General features: G+C 59.7%; 1 protein-coding gene across 6 annotated transcripts in view; it reads right to left on the bottom strand.

Moving 5' to 3' along the window:
• Positions 1–206: 206 nt before the first annotated feature.
• RGS12 (regulator of G protein signaling 12) overlaps positions 207–19131 on the bottom strand; it is a 105252-nt gene continuing 86327 nt past the window's right edge. For 2 of the 6 annotated variants that reach the window (XM_032333681.1, XM_032333682.1), the window contains exons 8-18: positions 18751–18930; positions 18254–18407; positions 16588–16664; positions 15081–15275; positions 14658–14731; positions 14046–14172; positions 12167–12263; positions 10548–10618; positions 10000–10153; positions 8239–8721; positions 208–722 (exon numbers count right to left, since the gene is read on the bottom strand). In XM_032333681.1, the coding sequence (XP_032189572.1) occupies positions 496–722; positions 8239–8721; positions 10000–10153; positions 10548–10618; positions 12167–12263; positions 14046–14172; positions 14658–14731; positions 15081–15275; positions 16588–16664; positions 18254–18407; positions 18751–18930 (1839 nt within the window). In that variant the 3' untranslated portion in view covers positions 208–495. Of the gene's footprint in view, positions 723–8238; positions 8722–9999; positions 10154–10547; positions 10619–12166; positions 12264–14045; positions 14173–14657; positions 14732–15080; positions 15276–16587; positions 16665–18253; positions 18408–18750; positions 18931–19131 lie in introns of those variants that run through there. The other 4 variants (XM_032333683.1, XM_032333686.1, XM_032333684.1 and 1 more) reach the window with 4 other exon arrangements.

Here is a 19131-nt window from a genome sequence, read left to right as displayed (position 1 = left end):
CTTGTGGGTCTCCAGGCAGAGCCCTGCCCCCTCCGGCATCCCCCGGGGCCCTGCACTGACTTGTGACCCATGTGAGCCGCCGCGGCCTCCAGCACCGTCAGGCTGGCTCCACTCTCCACCCAGCCTTGACCTCAACACCGGGAGTTGTCACCACCTCTATCCCTCTCCTGAGACACTCCCTGTGGGCAGGCCTGCGACCCCAGCACCCAGTACGAGGCTCACACTCGGGGGGTCCCCAAAGTTGATTTATTGAGGAAGGGCTGGAGGCTGAGGGGCTGGAGAGGACAGAATCTGAGGGAGCGAGTGTCCGAGGCCGGGCTGCCCTGCACCTCCTGGTTTGGCTCCCGAAGGCAGGGTGGCCAAGGAGGCCCCTTCAAGGCTCTCAGGAGGGCTTGGGGTGGTCTCCTCAGATCATGGGAGTCCACGTGTGTCTAGCTGGGGTGGTGCTGATGTGGGGGTGGGGGGACGGCTGCTGAGGCATGGCTTCAGGCAGCCTCAGACGAAGGTCGCGTGATGTGGGCTGGCCTTGGGCTTGGCAGGAGCACCTGGGAAGGGACTCAGGCTAGGGAGGTCTGATGTCAGGGCCCCACTGGTCCGTGACCTCTGGGGGCACACCCGTACCCCGGGGACACTGCCGCCCAGCCCGGGGGCCAGGCCCGCAACGCGGTCCACGTCGATGATGGTGTTGACCGGGAGGCCCTGGCTGCCTCTGGCCCCGCCTCCTGTCACAAGGAGAAAAGAGAGACTGTCACCCGTCTGCCCTGCCCTGGGCGAGCTCCCCCAACAGGAGACTGCGCCCCACCCCATCACACAGACACGGGTCATCTGTGACCTTGGCTGCCCCTCGACCCAGCTGTTTTCAGGGCGCCCACCTGCAGCTCCTGTTCAGCGAGCCCCCAGACCCTCATGGCCCCACCGCCACCTGAGCCCTCCCGTCCTGGCCACCTACTTGTCCTCCTGATGGTTGCCTTGGGGCCGTATCTTCACCTTCACAAACTCTGAGTCTTTCCCTGCCTCTCCTCCCTGTTGTGCCCCTCAACGCCATCCCTTCCGTCACACGCACTGCTGCCTGCCCCCTCACAGGCCATCCAGCTCCAAGCTCCCCTCCCTTTACTCCTCTGACCCCCTGACCTGGAGTCCCAGGCTGCCTGAAACTGCCTCAGAAGCTTCTAGACCCTGGGGCGGGTCACTGCCCTGTCCTGTCTCCAAGCAGGGCCTCCAGAGGGCAGAAATATGTCTTCCGAATGGAGTCTCCAGGAATCAGCTCGAGGTAGGCTTGGCCTCACCATCAGCCTCAGCCCGCCTCCTGAGCTACCTGGCTCACTCCAGGGTGGGTTCCACAGGCAGGACTCTGGTGCCCTAGTCAGACCAAGGCTGGGCGTGAGCTCTGTCCTGTCTGTAGCCATGTCCTTGGTGATCCTGAGGCCGAGGACCCTCAAGGGCCCCTGGGGGGCAGGGACAGCTCTGAGCCCATAGAGGACAGGCTGGAGGAGCACAGCCCCTAGGGACCCCGGGTCCTGCTCCACTGACCACCTGTCCCTGGGCCTCAGTTTCCCCAGCCTTGCTGGTGGAGGGGAAGATGGCTCCCTTCCTGGTACCCAGGCATAGAAGCACAAGCAGGGAGGACCACAGAGGGCAGGAGTCTGGGCTCCCCAGCTGCTCTGTGGCCCCGAAAGTCCCCTGACCCCACCACTCCCCACGCCTCTGGAGGCACCTCCATGTGGCCTCCCTGGGGCAAGTCCGAGCCTGCAGGCAGAGGCGGGTATGCTCTCCGATGGCATCCAGCCCAAACTCTCAGTAGCAAGTCAAGGGGGCAGCAGGAGGGCCGTTCACCTGGGCCTCCCTGCATGTCAGCATCGGGCACCTGGCCAGCGGGGTCATCATAGTTCTGAAGAGGCTGCCCTCCAGGGGTCTGAGAGGGCAAAAAAGCATGGGCCTCTAGATGTTCAACAGCCACTCTGCTAGGTCTGGCTGGGCTCCACCCGACCCCATTGTCACGGGGTCCCCGTAACCCCAAATGCCAGGCTGTGGGGCCCAGACACGATGGAGTGGGGCTGGCCTTTGCCTGGGACTTGGGACAAGCAGAGAGGCAGGGTTCAGCCTCCTTAAATAGCATGTGACCCCACCTGGGCTCAGGAGCCCAGCCTTCTCTCCGCCCAGCCCCAGACAGAGCTCCGGGAAGACAGAGCTGCAGGGAGCCATCTGGCCTTGGCCATGGCACTCCCCCCGGCCTCCCGACCCCTAGGCAGCTCAGTGGGATGGGGAGGAATGACAGCTTCTGAGGACAGGGCAGTAGGTCAGTCCAGGGGCCAAAGATGTGAGTGTCACAGGGAGGGTGGCTACAGTCTGGGCCCTTCCTGCCTGCTCTGCTCAGACTCGCTCTCCCGAGTAAGTGGCAGCCCCAGGCCTGTGACTCAGTGGCGGGGCCCAGCCCTATGCAACAGGCATGTGTCACCAACCCCAGGCCAGGGCCTGCCCCAGCACTGTTCCCACCCAGCTTCCCAGAGCTCTCATCAGTGCTCCCCAGCTGGTTGCTCTCCAGGGACAGCCAGCCTCTGTCCCGGGTCCCTCACCCACCCAGATAGGAGACCTTTGTCTCCTCCCCACTCAGGCGGCTCCACTGACCCTTCCTTTTCCAGGGCCACCGCAGACCCTGTGCCCTGATCATCCCGGGGCAGAACCGCACTCCGGAGCCCCTCACCAGCTGTCTGTGGTCCGTCCGTCCCCAGGCCACCCCTTCCTTTGTCCATAAGCATTCTCTGTGCTGACTGCCAGCTCCACTCTGGCCACCACCACGTCGGGAGAAGGTGACACAGAACAGGACCCTGCTCTCGGGGACAGCATGGTACAGGGCTACACTGGTGGGACCTGGTCCAGGGGCCAAGCTCTCCTTCAGGAGCCAGCTCCTGCTGCCTGTCCCACAGCCCTTCCTAACCCAGAGAAACGCGCCCCGGCCTCCAGGGGCTTTGCCGTGACTTCAGCCCCTGGTGCAGGGCATCATCTGTGAGGCTGGGTCCCATGTGCTCCCCCAGTCATCCTGATATCCTCTCTGTGAAGCCTCCCAGATGCCCCTGAGCTGCTTTCACAGCACACGGAGAGGCGGGCACTGCTGAATTGGAAAACAGTGGGGGGACTGGCCCTTCCAGGCCCTCCCAAGACCTTGTTGGCCCTGGGGACCCCATTCCGCCCACTTTCACAGAGGCTGACCTGGTCCCCATGGGAAAAAGCAGGGACAGCCCCAACAAAAGCCCAGGTTCCAGCCCATGAAATGCACAGGTGACCCCTCCTCTTGGTGCCCCAGGCCTACTGAACTCTGTCTGGACACGGCAGGGGAGGGGTTACTGGATTAAAGCTCCTCATTCAGCAAATCCTTCATTCAGTAAATCTGTACTGAGCACCAACTCAGAGCCGGGGAAATGGCAGCGCGCAGGGAAGGGGGGTGCGGGGGCGGGGCAGTGTCAGGGCCACAGGGGTGCAGGCATGGAGCTGGTGGCCTGAGGGAGGGGCAGCAGGCAGGAACCTCGGCAGGGGATGGCGGGGGAAGGGGTGTAGGTCACACTGTGGACCATGTGAGCCTGGGGTTTCCACTCAGACCCGAAGCCGGGGAGAGCAGACCAAGACAGGGATGGCAGGGCATGGAGCATGGCTGTGCAGCAAGAGACCCAGGGCTGTTGACTCTCGCCGCCAGGAGAGTGGAGTTGTCCTAGTCAGTGCTGGGAGGCTGTGGAGGGGGCTGGGCCCGTACCGTCAGCTGCCTGGAAGCCTGTGGAGGCTTCCAGCCAGGCATCTAGCCAGAGAAGATCTGCTAAGGGTCCATTCCAGCCAGAGCAGGGCCGGAACGCTAGAACGTGCTCTGCTGTTAAGGGGGTTTCTGGCAAGACCCCGGCCAGGGATGCCCTTCAACACCTTTCAGTCCTGAGGTTGGCGGAAGGCCCCTAGCACGCCGACGTGTCCCCGAGGAAGCCAGCCACCCCTGTGCGTGCCATGGTTTGTACTGGGGAGGGCAGGGCTCTCTGCCCCCAGACGGCAGGGGTGCTCAGTGTGGAGATCCCTCAGTCCCCCAGATGGACGGGCCGGACCTCTGCTGGAGAGAGGACATCTGAAAGGACTGCTGCAGATGTGGGGAAGGACATGGGGACAGGAGGTGGGGCCCAGGGCTGGCGACACCTGCATGGCGTTCCCCGGAGGCCTCCCTGCGGCTACGGTCATGGACACGGCCACAGTAAGACCGGGCGGCCACGTCATCTGGGCTGAGCGGGGGTGACACCAAGGCTGTGGCTGGCATGGGGGAGGGGGGCTGACCACTGAGAAGCCAGGTGTAGAGAGGCTCCTGGGACAGCAGCCACACCAAGGACATGTGGTCTGGCTACCTTCACTGCCAAGATCAAGGCCGTGGCCTCTGGTTAACTCTCCAGTTCCGTTCCCATGGAAACTACATCATTAGGCCCCCACAACCCCTGCTGGGTGGGCCATATGTGAGGAGACCAAGAGCTACAGGTAGCTGTGAGGAAGTAAGCAGTGGGTTCTGGAAAGCCACCAGTCTGGGAACTGGGTGTGCCTTTGGGGACCCTGGACACTGCCCACTAGACAAGGTCTCCAAGTGGAGATAGCTTCTGCCCCAGCCAAGGAGCAGCAACCTCTGCGTCTGGGCACCCACAGACCCCGGGCCAGAAGGGCTGTGCAGGCACCCCTTCCTGGGAAGGGTGTAGCTGTGCCCACGTGGTCACTGAAGGGCCCCCCAGTTATTAAGGGCAGCTGGCTGCTGGGGTTCCCAGGGGCCTTGTCTCCTAAGGCTAGGAGGGGCTCAGCTAGGACCCTGACCCATTCCCCTAACACCCGGTATGGCCAGACAGCAGTGAGGGAAGCTGGGCTCTTCCCACGCCTGCCTGGGGAGGGGTGGGGCATGGGGCCCCCTGTTGCTCAGACAGAGAGCCAGCTGAAGTGAGATTTCTCCAAACCCAGACCTTTGGGGAAGGGCTCTGGATGTCTCCTTGCAAAGACTGCTCCCAAATCCCACATGGTCAGGCCCTGTACCCTCGGCTTCCTGGCCACTGGCCCTTTACTCAGGAGTGACCCTCAGTCTTGGGTCAGACACCATCTGACTGTTGGGGTTGGCTAAGGCAGGGGCTGCTAGGGCCACCGGTCCACACTGAAGGCGGCTCCTCAGCTGCCCAGACACCCTGGCCAAAGAGCTCAACAGAGATGCCTGCTCCCTTGGGAGCATGTGCCATCAGGATGTCATTCCCAGCTGCTCTCTGAGTGCGTGGACACGGGTGTCTTCTCACCCAGTGGGGAGAGACCAGCACCACCTTGAGTGTGGGCCACACTCTCGGCATCGGTCTCTGGTCCTACTGGACCCGAGGACATGCACCTCCCTGGGGCTCCTTCCCAGGACTGGAAATGCCAGAGGGTGCCCCCAAATTCCCAGGGTATCTCTAGAAGTCCTATAAATAACAATGAAGAAAGCAGCTGGGAATCAAGATCAAAGCAACCATAGGGTTCATTTCTTGGGGGAGCCTAGCTATGGATGGGGCCCTCTGCACTGGACAAGCTTCTTGGGCCACTCATCTTGCCCAATTCCTCTGTCCTCTGGCCACACAGGGCACTGACAGCCTCTTAGTACGTGAGCGCCAGGGACATGGACCAGGGCGGGTGCCATGATCCTCAGGAGGACACCCTATCATCTGGGGGCCCGTTGTTGGCAGCTGCCCAACTAGTTGTCTGGCCCGTATGTGGCCATGAGCTGTGGAGCCCGGGGGCCCCAGGCCATCAACACACTGCATTCTTCACCCTGAACTGATCCATGGTGACCACTGTGTCGCTAAGAAATATTTCCCAGCACCTGCAAGAACCGGTGAGAATCGCTGTGCTGAGACCTGCCTTCTAAACTGTGAGAAATACAATTCGGTGCTCAGTGCCTCCCATGGCTGTGACCGATGCTCTTCCCCCACTCGACATAGGAATCTCGGGGTCGCCTCCCTTTTGTTGCAACGTGGAGGTACCGGACACAAGGCTTGGGGGCCAGTGGTTCTTCCACACAGAGAGCCCATGAGGAGCCTAAGTCCGAGGCCTCCAGGCTGCTGGCCCTCGCCAAGCTGGGCACGAGCTGGTTGCGCAGGAGGGAGCTCAAGACCAAGGCCCTTCCCAGCAGGTGGGCTTGTCAGCTCCAGAAGATACAGGTGGGTGCCGGACCTTGTCTAACTCCTCTGGGCCCACCCACTCCCCAGCCCATGGCCAGAGTCCCTCTGTCTTGGGACCGCTGTGAGCCAGGGGGCTGGGGTGCATGTGCTGGCCGTGGGACTCGTCCAGCCAGGAGGAGCCAGCCACAGTATGGGGAACACAGGAGCCACTGCCCTCCACCCCGATGGGTCAGAGATGCCAGCGCATGGCCGTTGAGTCATCCTGAGGGACAAGTGCAGGGTGGCTGCACATCCCATGCTGGTGGTCACTCTGTGTGCAGATAGCCCCCGGGGGTGAACAGCGGGGGCCAGACACCCTGGTACCTGGGGCTGACCAGCCCCACAGGATCTAGGTCAGGAGCAACTGGCCACTGAGCTCAGTCATGCAGCCTAACCACCACCCAACGCCCAGACTCTCCTCCCCTGGACGGGGCAGCAGAGAGAGACAGGGGGCACCTGACCACGGATGGGGGCTATCAGTGCGCTCAGGGAGAGGAGGCCCTACCCGTTAGGCTCCCGCGTGGCCCAAGTACGGCGCTACATCTCCCCATTCCTGCTCCCAGGGTCGTGCAAACGGCCCCCCAAACTGCTCCCCATGTCCATGTCCATGGGTGTGTGTGAGACACTCAGGGATGCCTACGAGTGTAGGGCTCAGGATCTTTAAAAGCCACTACACTAAGGCAAACCCATGGAAAGCAGGAAGGAATTTTCAAAAGAGAAAGAAGAGCGCTTTCAACCAGTCCGATGACAAGATCCAGAGTTTATTACTCTCGGAAGAACACAGACCCGGAACACGGGGGAACCTGCACACAGGTATCTACAAATGAGAGCAGAAAGGAAAGTCGGCCGCAGGCAGGCGTGCAAGAGTGCGGCGCGTGGCAGGACCACGGCTCCTCCCAGTTCGGTGTCCGTGCGCAGTCTCGGCGGGAAGGCGCCCAGAGGCCCTGCCCACGTGGCTTATGTCCCCAGAGTGCCCAGACGTGGACTTAGGTACAGAACACACCGCGACAGTGCTTCCCTGGCCCCTGGTCCTGGGGCACACTCGACTACCATCGGCATCCTGGGCCAGGCCGAGCCAAGGGAGGCACTGGTGTCCCCCGACGGCAGACCACAAGAGTGGTGCCAAGGTCCGCGCATCACCAAGCACAGAAAGGAGAAAGGACAGCCACCAGCGGCTCCGGCAAAGTGTCCACAGCCCAGAGATGGGGCACGGGGGTGGGGGTGGGGACACAGGCACACACGTTGGGGATCGGAGCAGGACAGAACTGCTCCTGGAAGGCCGGGATCCCCGCTTCGAGCCTGGGCATCTGTAGCTCTCGGGCGGCCGGACCGCTCGGTTCCACACCCACGAATCCGCGCATCCGTCTGAAGAAACGTCTAAGCCTATTCCAGGCCAGGGAGCCCCCAGGGACTTCCTGTGACACCCTGGGAACTGAGCCACGGCCCGGTCCACATGGGGCCAGACCCTCCTGTGGTCTGCCGGGGTCAGGCAGGAGTGTGCAGCCCTCTCCACGGATGACCCGGGGTCAGAGAGCATGTGCTCTCCTCACCAAATCACACGGGGCTTTCTGGGTTTGCTCAAGACAAATGCTATTTTTTTTTTCAGTCTTGAGACTACAACACAAAAAATACTAGCTATCCAGATTTCAAGAATAGCACATACATTTTCAGAAACTCCCTGGGCCTTGCTGGGAGGCGGTCCTGGATGCAGGAGCGAGTGAGGGGTTGGCAGGTGAGTGCTGCTCTCTGTGCAGGCACGGACACAGCCCACACGCACGTCCCGTCCCAGAGCATCGCCGGGGCCTGGCACACTCACCCTGAGCCCCTCAGTGACCCGTGCTGGCCACACGCAGAGGCGCTCCTCTTGGAAAAGGCAGAGGTGGCCCCCAGCAAGCAGGACAGCAAAGGTCCTGTTGGAACCTCGTTGGAGAGAGGGTTCTAGGCAGAGGGGACTTACCATAGCTGTTTCTGTTTTTACTGGAAACAGAGTGGAAACACCAGGTGGATAGTGGAGGAGCAGAGAGTCAAAGGTGTGCAGGGGGGTCAAACTCGGAGGTACCTGGTCTCGGAGGTCCAGCCGAGTCCCGCGGGGTGGGGGTGGGCGGCAGTAAAGTGCTGTTGGGGCTGCTGATGTCCCCCTCCCCTGTGAGCGTCAGGTCAGCCACGTGCTCGCCCTCCATGGTCTGGACGCCCCCAGCCTCAGCTTCCTGGGAGTGGGGTGAGGGGGTCTGGGGAGCACTGAATGGCGGACTGCCAGCCGAGCTGGGGCTCGTCGTGGGGCTCGTCGTGGGACTTGTGGCGGGGCTTGTGGCGGGGCTCGCAGCGGGGCTCGTGGTGGAGGGCCAGGGAGCCTTGTCCTTGCCGTTGCTGGTCAAGCTTCTCTTGCCGAAGCTCTTGGCAGCGGTGGGTGAGGGCAGGGTCCGCTCCACGGGGCCGGGAGGTAAGCGCAGGAACTCAGGCAGCACCAGGTCCTCCTTCCTCAGCAGCCCACGCTGGTCGTCGGCTCTGTTGCTCTGAGCTTTGGAAATGAGCTCAAAAAACTCTAGCGGAAAAAAGCCCCGCACAGATCAAGCTTTAGAGAATTCCACACCCAGGCCTGTATCACAACCACAAAAAGTTCACCTTCTAGGAAGCTCGCATTGTGGGCTGTCCCATGGCCCTGGAAAGTGTAGGCTCGGGCCAGCCAGGCACCTCCGTCTGGCACCCTCTCTGCCCCCAGAGCTGCAGGAAAGGCCCCGGCAGAGAACTCAGTGGGGTCAAGTTCAGACTTGAACAGACTGAAACCCCCAAGCAGACCCGGCTGTGTGAGGACGGCTCGAGAGGTGTGTTCAGCACCCAGACTCCAGCCCAGGTTCTCTAAGTACCTGGGGGAAGCCCTTTACCCATGTCCTGGCTCCCTCGTGATGCTGACAGGGAGGCCACCTGAGGCACGAGCGAAGCCCATGGTCTCCGAAGAGGGGCCCCCACTCTCTCTCCCACCTCTGCCTCCAGCCTCTCGATGGCTCCCCTGAGCTCCTGTCCCCTTACCTGGGCTGTCTGCCAGCTGTAACTGGGGGGTTACTATTCAAAGGAGAAGGAGTCTAAGCTGAACTTTCTCTAGCATTTAAAGGACATTCTTAATTTTGAAGAATGACAAGGACTTTAAAATCTCAAATCTTAGTAGCTCTCAGCCGGGAGCAGGCTTGTGTCTTACTTCTGCCTCCTTGGTGGCTGGTGATAGCCAAGAGGGTGGTGAATGGGCTTGGGTTGGCTTTCATGGAGAGCTAACTGTGGGCCCCCCAGCCTAGGGACTGCTCTCTGGATCGCAATGCAGGTCCCAGTAACAGTTGTTAGTTTTGATTCTGCCATTAGAAGCTTTCAGAAGAAAAAGAAGTTTCCATAAGTGATCACCTCTCCTTGGGTCTCTGAGGCCACCCTCCCTCTCCTCTGCAGGCCCAGGGAGGGCAGAGCATCTGGCCAGCAAGTCCAGGGCCCTCTTGGCCTCCGCCTTCTACCTGGCAACCCCTCCCCCCATGCTAGTGACTCTGACACTACCAAGGCCTTGCAGGAGCTGGGGAAGGGGAAGCCGCACACAGACCCTTGGGAACCACTTGCTGCCCCCCTCGAGGGCACTCCCTGTCCCTTAAGGACCCAATTCTCAGTCTGACAACTGGGAAGAGTGTACGGCAGCCACAGACTGACCCGGGACGAGGGCACGCTCACTGGGATGGGGAAGGCATCCTTCTGATGTTAATGGCTCAGAGGAGCTCCTAACAACGGCCCTAGGAAACTGACATTGCAATTCACTAGAAAACGCGGAAGTTGTAGAAAGCACACATACCCTCTGCTTCGTCCAAATTAATTTTCTGATATTTTTTTTTCCCAATCTTTGCAATAGATTCTTCTCTCTTTGAAAGCCGGGGATCCCTAGCATTTTTTCCATTTTCTCCTTTTATTTTAATAGAATTAGACTTGCCTAGTGTTCTCTCCTCTCCCTGCATTAGAAGGAAAGTCAGAGTTCTGCTTACACGTTGGACACATGACAACACACAATCCATCAGTTAGAGACAAAAAGCACCCCCCGAAATATAGGCCACAGGGACACACACTTTACGTGCCTTGCAGGAAAACCAATCACAGCTATAAAAGTCACAAGAACAAGAGTGTGAGTGTAAGGCATCCCCCTCCCCCAATGCAGAGGAACAGCCAGCCCACGGTTAGGGGAAGCCGGGCACCAGATGGGGAACAGGGGTGCAGGGCCGGCCCCCGAGCACATGGCCAATGGGCACAACGGGAGGCCAATGGAGGAGCGTGAGGGGCTCGGCCTGCCCCGGAGCTGCACCACCCACCAGCAAGGGACCCGTGCAGACGAAGGCAGGGGGGAATTACCGTAGCCGAGTGATTTCTGGAACTGGAATTTACAGCTGTATTCTGTCTGGTTGGTGTACTTTTCTGTTTCTCTGTGGATACCAAACACAATGAAACATGCCTTATGATTTCCACAAATTGCAAATTCTCCTGAATGTTCAAATGTAATTCTATTTCTATTGCTTTTGAGCTGTAGAGAAGCTGTAGAGAAGGCCCAAGTATGAAACATCCCGTATCAAATATGCACACAGAGGCCAAACCCCTAGGTGCAGGACTAAGGAACAAAGACCACCCTTTCCCCCTGTCGTATCTGGGGTAGGAGATGCGCCTCGTCTGAAGACACGTGGGAGGCACGGCGGTCCCCTGCAGTCGAGGGGAGGCATGGTGAAAGGAAAGCTCATTTCAGGTACTGTATGAACATTCTTTAGAAAGCAGAAGAGTCTCACGCTGATGACGTTTTCAAATACGGCTGTTGCCTCACATCAGGACGGTGGGCTGGCCTCTGCTGGCACCAGAGGGACAAAGACCACTCCTCTGGCCTGGAGCTCTAATGTTAGTGCTCCTGCCTGTTCCAGCTTTATAAGCCCATGGGGGCTCCTGCCTGCAGCGCCCCCATCACCTTCCCTTGCGCACAGGCAGACCAGAAGGTCTGACCTTGCCAGACCCTGAGGGAGGGCCCCGTCCTGCTCCACAGCTCACCCGACAAGGGCCAGGTACCAGGCCCCAGAATGAGCACAGTATTCTCTAGAACCAAGGGTGGGCCCAGGAAGGTGTCTCCTCTCTGCAGCCAGGCGGGAGAGGAGTAGGAGCATGGAGGGCCTCCAAGGGGACAGAGATAAGCGTGCCCAGCTACACTGCAGAGCAGAGCCAGCCCTCACTGGGTGGAAGCCCAGGAAAGGGAAGAAGCTGCCCCAGTGGCCCCTGGCAGCTCCTTGCAGAGTATCTCCTTGCTCGGGTTCTCAGTAGGCGGTTCCAGAAAGCCCTCTCCAGGAGGCATGCTGTCTATCACTCTCCGCCTTGAAGGGGGCTGGACGTTCTGAGGAGGAGCATCAGGGCAAAGCATGGGGGACTGACTGCTGGTCCCAAGGTCAGGCACCGGCCCAGGTACCCCAGGATCCCCAGGTCAGGCCTTTCGCAGCAGAGTTAGCAGGAGGGAAAGGGCTCCATAAACCTCCTAATTCCCTGCACACGAGCAGCAACGGGGGCGTGGACGGCGCTAGCCCTCCACCTCATCTCTGCTGGGCCTGTGTCCCTCATGCAAAGCACCAAGAGGCAGCAGTCTCTGGCTAAGGCCCTGGACACAGGGAGCGTTGGAACCTTAGCACAATTCTATGGCGGGGGGTGGGGGTGTCGAGCAGGACTGTTGCCCCTTCTTATAGCCAAGAGGACACACCCTGCTCATCAGCAGGTGGGCTGATCCCCAGCAAGGCCCTCATGCTCCTGGTCCCCTGCCTCCGGCCCACAGACGGGCCTGGACTGGGGTGGGCTGGGCCCCTCAGATGCCTGGCTAGGGGATCATGAGGCCCCATAAGACCCTAAATGAGACCACCCAGATAGCAGCGCTGGGGGCTTCCAGGAGGTGCACAAAGGGGACCCTAGCAGGCTAGGGGGACAAGGGGAAGCCTCGGGGCCTTGCTTACCTTTTCCTCTGGAGGGCTCCTTCTCCTCCAAGATGACCCGCTGCCCGTCCAGACTTGATATGGGGGCGCCAAGGTCCAGGGGCTCCTTCTCTCCACTCTAGGGGCAGAGAGGGAGCATTGAGTCACTCACCCTGGTCGGAACTCTCTGAAATAGCTGCTCACAGGAAGACCATCCCAGGTATGATGGAGTCACACACCAGGGGACCCCAGATCCTGTCACCTCGGAGGGCTGCCTCAGAGGGCACTCCACAGGTGCCCAGCCAACACGCGCGGGACCTCCCCAGGGCTGGCCACCCAGCTTCTGAGTACTGGCTGGCCCACAGGGACAGGGATCTGAGACCCGGGGGGAAGGAAGCCTTGGGAACACTGCAGACCTCTCAGTCCACAGGGCCAAGCTTTGAGCTGCAATGAGTCTGCTCACTGTAAACCAGTCCCTGGCCCCTCACCAGAGGGTAAGAGATGAAAGCGGAATGCCCCCTCCCCTTGGCCAACTACACAGACAAAAGACCCTGAACTTGGAGTTCGGGTCCCTGAGTTCCGTTAGTCGAGAGAACGCTAAAAGTGACCGATGTCCTACTGGGGAGTGACCTCCAGCTCCCAACACCGCCCATGAGGAAATGGAGCGCCAGCCCACAGGGCTGCCCTGCTTTCCACCTTCCCGACGTAGGTAGGCACCATTCACCAAAGAAGCCACATCTGCCACGACCTGCTCCACAAGAATTCTCTGTGGCCAGAGCCCCAAGGCAGCGGACCCGCTCTTTCAGGTGATGGTCTCAGCAGCCAGAACACAGCTTATCCAGGAACAAGCCCAGGGGTGTGCTCCTAAGACTCACCCCAGTTTACAGAGAGGAAGACTGAGACCCGAGGGGTGGAGCACTAGCTAAGAATCACAACAGAGTAAAAGCAGGATGCCTCAGCCATGCCCCTCCCTGACCAGCACAGCCTGGCCTTGGCCAGTGGGCCTCCCTGCTGAGCTGGGGAAGGGGCTTCTGGTTACCCTCAGGGTGTCTGTGTGAAATTAAAATCCTAAAATACTGGTGGGGCACCTATGTGGCTCAGTCCAAGCATCCCACTCTTAATTTCGGCTCAGGTCATGATCTCAGGTCATGGGATCGGGCTCTGTGTGGGAGTCTGCTGAAGATTCTCTCTCTCTCACTCCCCTCGCACCTGTACTCTCTCTCAAAAAAAAAAAAAAAAAAAAATCCTAGAAGTACTTGAAATCATAGCTCTGATAAAGTTTATCTCTGAAGAAGAAATGCAGGACGAACACTGTCGTTAATCGCCACGTTTTGCAGCAGAACACAGGGCTTTCAGCATAGGCCAGGTCTCAGGTCCCAGGACGTCTCCTGCAAACACCCTCTGCTCACAGGGACAGGGTACTCTGCCCTGGTTCACACTGGTGTCTTTGTCCCAAAGCACGGTCTGCTCCCACCCACTCACCTTATTCATACCCCAGGGGCCCTGCTTGAAATGACAAGGTTTTCAATCTAGAGGTGCAGACGGGACTTGGGCCATGTCAAGGAGAGCGCTCCCACGAGGCTGCCAGCAGAAGTCTGGCAGCCACTCGCACGCAGGATGCATCAGTGCCCCCAGCACTCAGCCAGCGGAGCACACCTGCAAATGGCAGGGGGACTCCAGGGATCTCTAGGGGTGTGTTTCTCTTTTTGGAGTCCCTGGATCAAAGCCACACCTCCATGATCACCCAGAGCCCACTGGGAGTGAGCAGGGACAAACAAGCCACAAGGACCTCCACTTACTGGGACACCTTCCCACCAGGGCCTCGTGGCCCTTGCTCTGGCTTGCCCCTGTCCGTGAAACATCGAGGTCCCACAGGCCTGTCTGCACAGGGAGCACAGCTTCGGGCCCCTGGGTCACTCACCAGCCTGGCCACCAGCTCGTTCAGGTGCAGGCCATACTTGGCCACCACAGGCCGCAGAACTTCTGTGACGGGCTTGGTGGGCTTGGCCTTGAGCCCCACGGACCGATTAATTGGAACCAGATCGAGCCTGGGTGGAGGGGGGGACACACGAACAGAGCTGTTGCACATGCATACTGAGTTGCTCCTCCCAGAGGGCACCACAGCGTGGCAGCTCCATGGGGTCCCCGGGTCGGCGCCAGGTTGTGGCTGTGGAGCATCTTTGGCAGAAGAAGGAAGCCACAGGGACAGGGGTGGGGCTTCTGGAAGGTTTCCAGTTGGGTGTCATAGCCGGCAAAGATGCCCACCCCCACGGGTGGATGGCCAGCACTCTGCCGTCCTGCCCACGTACCCCTGAGTGTGGCCCCACAGCAGCTGTGACACAGGATGGAGAGTGGCCCCTTGACCCCATGGGTCCCTGGGGGCTGCATGCAGCCGCTGTCAACCCACCACCCTGCTCATGAAGGGGGCACCAGCCTTCCTTTCCCAGCCCCGCATGCAGGGCTCATGGGGATGTCCCCAGACACAGCTGCGTGGCCCTGGAGCCCTCAGGATACAGCTGGGGCATTTTCGTACCGAAACAAAGTGCGCTTCTCTAGCCGCAGGTCCCGAGACTCCAAGATGCTACTGTCTTGATGCAGCACCAGAGGCTTTGCGATGCATGGAGAGAACAGAAACCAGGTCAGAGTGGGGGCAAGCAGTGCCCTTGACCTGCTCCCAGACTGCACGGGGAGGTACAGCGGCGCCGGAAAACCGCAGCTTCTAAACCAGCCACCCCATGGAGGCCTCGTGTAGACAAGAGAAGGCTAACATGCCGAGGGCTCCAGGCAGGGCGGCTAGGCTCCGGAGGCAAAGCCATCAGCCAAAGGGCCTCACCCAGCCACAGCCTCAGGGGACTGGGCAGATTTAGTGGACCAAACAAATAGACCCACTGTTCTCCCCCGCCCCTGGGCAGCATCCCCCAGGAGAAGGGCCCTGAGGGTCCACGCAGCCCCCTACCTTGTCCCCGCCCACCAGGAAGAGGTCCACAGCAGCCCCATTGATGCCGTGTCGCTCGCAGAGCCCAGCCAGGACCTCTTTGATGGACAGCCCTGCCTTGACAGCCACCACGCAGGACGTCCCATCCGGGAGCTGGATACAGCAGTGCTTGGCGGCCTTGTCCCGCTCTGGCCCGGAGGTCCTGCAGGCCTCCGACTAGGGAGCCGGGAGACAAGTGTTATGGGCAGGTGTGCAGGGCGCCCAGAGAAGGGCTCCAGCCGGCCGGTGTGGGCAGGGTGGGGTGGGGCGGGCATGGGCCACGATCCTCCTTTAGCTGCTGGCAGAGGGCCCACCCTGCCAGTGCCAGGGCCAGGCTGAGGCCTCTGGTGCTCCTTCCGCCCAGAGGAACTCTACACCTCTGCCTGGGTGAGGATGTGGCCCAGGTTCACCAAGGGCCCAGCGTGGGACACAGCCACAGGGTAGGGGTGTGTGGGCAGGGGGAGGCAGGGCCCTGGATTGCTGCACAGGCAGAGGGTTTTGGGACCGTCTGCATCATTCACTAAGTCAGAGGCACAGGACATCACTACTTAGCACTCTGTCCAGCACCAGGACACACTCTAATGCAAGGGCCCCTGATGGGCAGAGCATGGACCCAGTGTGTGGCAGACCCCTGGGTCTCTCCGTGACATCTCCTGGGGTCTTTGAGTTACACCAGTGTCTCCCTGCTGCAGACAGGCCCCCGCAGATGTCCTTCCCATGTGCGACCTGCCCTGGCAGGTGCTACCTCCCCCCCCCGCCCCCCAGCAACTATCTCCTCCTGACAGTCTGGAACTCTCTGCTGCCCCAGCTGCATTCCGGAAAATGTAGCTTGTAGGTGGTAGGCCGATGATAAAACAGGCCCAACCATTCCCTTCCCACGGACATGGACGCAGGAATAAAGGGTGTTTGTTTCAAGCCAAGGTTCTAGGGTATCTGGCGGGCAGCAACAGCGAACGGACAGGTGGGTAAACCCCTCCAGCTTTAACTGTTACACAGTGTAACTGCAGAAGTAATAATATGCTACATTGTCATTTGACAGTGACAAGTGACTGGGATGTTGGCAGCCGTAAGGGTTTCCAAACCTGGTATCAGACAAGAGCTGACAGCCAGCCCGCCCCTAATGAGACACTGGGCTGCGTGGGCTGGGTGCAAGGGGAGGCGGAGCCCCTGCTGTGGCCACGCCCCCCACTACAGGAGCACAAACACAGGAAGGTTTGCCTTAGTGAAATATTCAAACTGGGAGACAAACACAAATGAGAGCAAAAGGGCATCCACAGTTAAGTCTAGAAATCAGCACACAAGGATCAGCCCCCCACCCCCGTCTGCCACACAGGTACCCACGCGACCAGGAGCCCAAGGCTGGCAAGGGCCCCAACCCAAGCCCAGGCACCCACGTCCAACACACCCGTTTGTGGGGCTTTGTGACTGAACACGGAGGCGGGGATCACTTATCAGCTGTGACCCTGGGGACAGGGGAGGCATGACTTACCAAGTCCAGGCTCCCTGTGGAGGACACGGAGCCCTGTGACTCACGGCGGCCCAGGCCTCCGTTGGCGTGCGGGGGCTCTTGAAGGGGAAACACGGGGACTCAGAAAACCAAACAGCACTTTTTGTCACTTTTCCCCACTTACTGTCACCTCTCCCAACCCCACCCTTCAGGCTGAGCAGACGAAGGACATGGAGAAGCCTTTTGGAGGCACAGCCTCCCCTTTCCGACAGTCTGGCATGCCCCCAGGACACAGCTAGACGGCTCTGCTCTGCCCTTGGCCACACTCGGCCCCCAGACCCCCAGCGGCAGCCAGCAGCAGGTCAGAAACACAAGTCCATGCTCCTGCTGCAGGACCTCCCTTCCCCTCATTTAATCTGGGATTTTTACTTCAACAAGTGGCTTCTGGGCACAGATAAAAACACCCAGCAGGTTAGGCAGCTCTGCCCACTCACGGTTTAACTCACATCTTCCTACAAAGTCCTCAAGTGAGCCCACAAGCATGCCAATCGCTACTATCACCCGAATGCCCTGCTGTCTTTGGCTAAACTAAAGATCACGAAAACTGACCCAGGGCGGCCCTCTGAGAACACAGGACCTTCTCCCTAGTCGAGCCACGCCTTGAGGCTGCAGGCCAAAGCATAAGAACACAGCAGCCCTGGGTCCCACTGACCTTCTGAGCCGCCGGCCCCCCATTCCCGTCTCCCAGGTACTCAGGGGTCCCTGGCCCCATCTGACAAGCGCTCCCGCCCCCACAGCGGTCTCCCACTGATTGAGTTCTGCGAGTCTGTCTGCCTGGCCTTTAGAAGGAATGTTTGTAGTAACACCCATGGCATGACCATCCGTACAATGGGCACAAGAAGACTTGAGTTCGCCGGCTGCTCTGAGGACGAGATCAAACGTATTTGATCCAAACCACATGGCACAGCACAGGCCCCATCCCGGGAGCTGCCACCACCTCTCATCCTCAGGTGTTCCCTGCTAGTGGTGTCTCCATAAATGCCCCAAACTTGGGGCCTGGAGCCTATGGGTTATTTCCTGAAAAATAATCCCTTTCCCAAGAATTCCTCAAGGAGAAAAGGCTTTTCTGCTTCATGCTTTTTCATGCCCGGTGTCAACTGCTATCTTTCTCTACCTTATCCCGAAAGCGCTCGCATTGTCTCTGACCCACCTTCCAGGACAAGCCTGTCCCTCTCACCCCATCTTCTGAGCTATGCACAAGAAAGAAACAAAGGGATAAAATCCCTTTTAATAAATGGCCTTTCAGATTTACAGTAACAAGAAATGCCAAAGGCTCATGTAGCCCTATGCACACCTAGAAAAAAGCCTCGCCAGGAAACCGAGAGGTGGTCCGGGTGCACAGCTAGGACACTGCCATTTCTCTTCTCCTCCCAGTTTCCTATAAAAGGCCAGAAGAGGACCGGATGGGAGGCCCACCCCGGCAGGATGCCCTGGCCTGAGGAGGATTGCGCTGTCGTGCACCCTCACCCCTTTTTCAAAAGGCACTATTGCTGCCCTGGTTCACTCTTGCTGGCCCACCCCCAAAGGGCCACACCAGGACACAGCGCTGTGCTCTGAGCACTCCAGAGGCACCCTCCTGGCCCGGCCCCACCACTCTATCTGCGCGCCAGTGGTCTACCTCCCGGATACCCATCGGCACACCACGAACCATTTGCGTGGTCACCATGCTCCTTCTTCTTCTGGGACCGCCCAGTGCTCCTGGTCCTGGACCAAGAGAAGAATGCTCCTTTCCGCTTCTTCTCACTGTCCTCATCCCCCAGCTCTTCGTTCAGGGATCGTCCGGATTTTGATTTTCCGCTCAGCTGCCATTCAATGGAGATGTTAACATGACATAATTTCATCGTTACACGAAGAGTGGAAGGAAGTGGAGGAGAGCTATAAAGCTATCTGTGGGACAGCTCAGCCCTCCAGCGGCCACAGGGCAGCTCTGCCACTGGCCAGAACCCCCACCCCCAGCCATGGGCACAGGGTACATCCCGGGGAGGAGGGGCTGCATCCCAGGAGGGTCGTGTCCTGGCAGGGGATGGGGGGTTGCATCCTGGCAGGGGGTTGTGTCCCAGTGGGGGCTGCGTCCCAGTGGCCTCTGCTTTTGCTCCCCACAGGGCAGCTCCCCTCTCTGAGAGGACATGGCCAGGGCGCAGGCACCTTTTTCGGCGTGGACACACTAGAGTGCTCAGAGCTGACACTGTGCTTGGAGGCTGGGCTGCTGGGGACCTGCTGCGCATCAGGGAGTGAGCGGCCTTCTACCTCGGCCAGGATGCACTCCTGGTACAGCTGGGACTTGAGAAAGCGGGTGTAGCTGTCGAACTTCATCAGGTTGAAGATCTGCAGGGCACATGCGGCACGGTTCAGCTCCCGAAGTAGCTAGCTAGCTAACGCGCAGGCCCAGAGAAGCTCTACTTTGTTAAATAAGAATGAGACCCAGAGTAACTACAGACCAGCAGGACTTGAGAACCTTGGAAGGACTTCCCTCCGTTTTCCCCACGTTAATTCATGGGACTGAGCAGCAGACATCATCCCTGAGGG

Source organism: Mustela erminea, chromosome 2 (assembly GCF_009829155.1).
Source record: "Mustela erminea isolate mMusErm1 chromosome 2, mMusErm1.Pri, whole genome shotgun sequence".
Classification (NCBI taxonomy): Eukaryota; Metazoa; Chordata; class Mammalia; order Carnivora; family Mustelidae; genus Mustela; species Mustela erminea.
The sequence above is the reverse complement of the archived record's forward strand: the minus strand, read 5'-3'. Positions and strand labels throughout refer to the sequence as shown.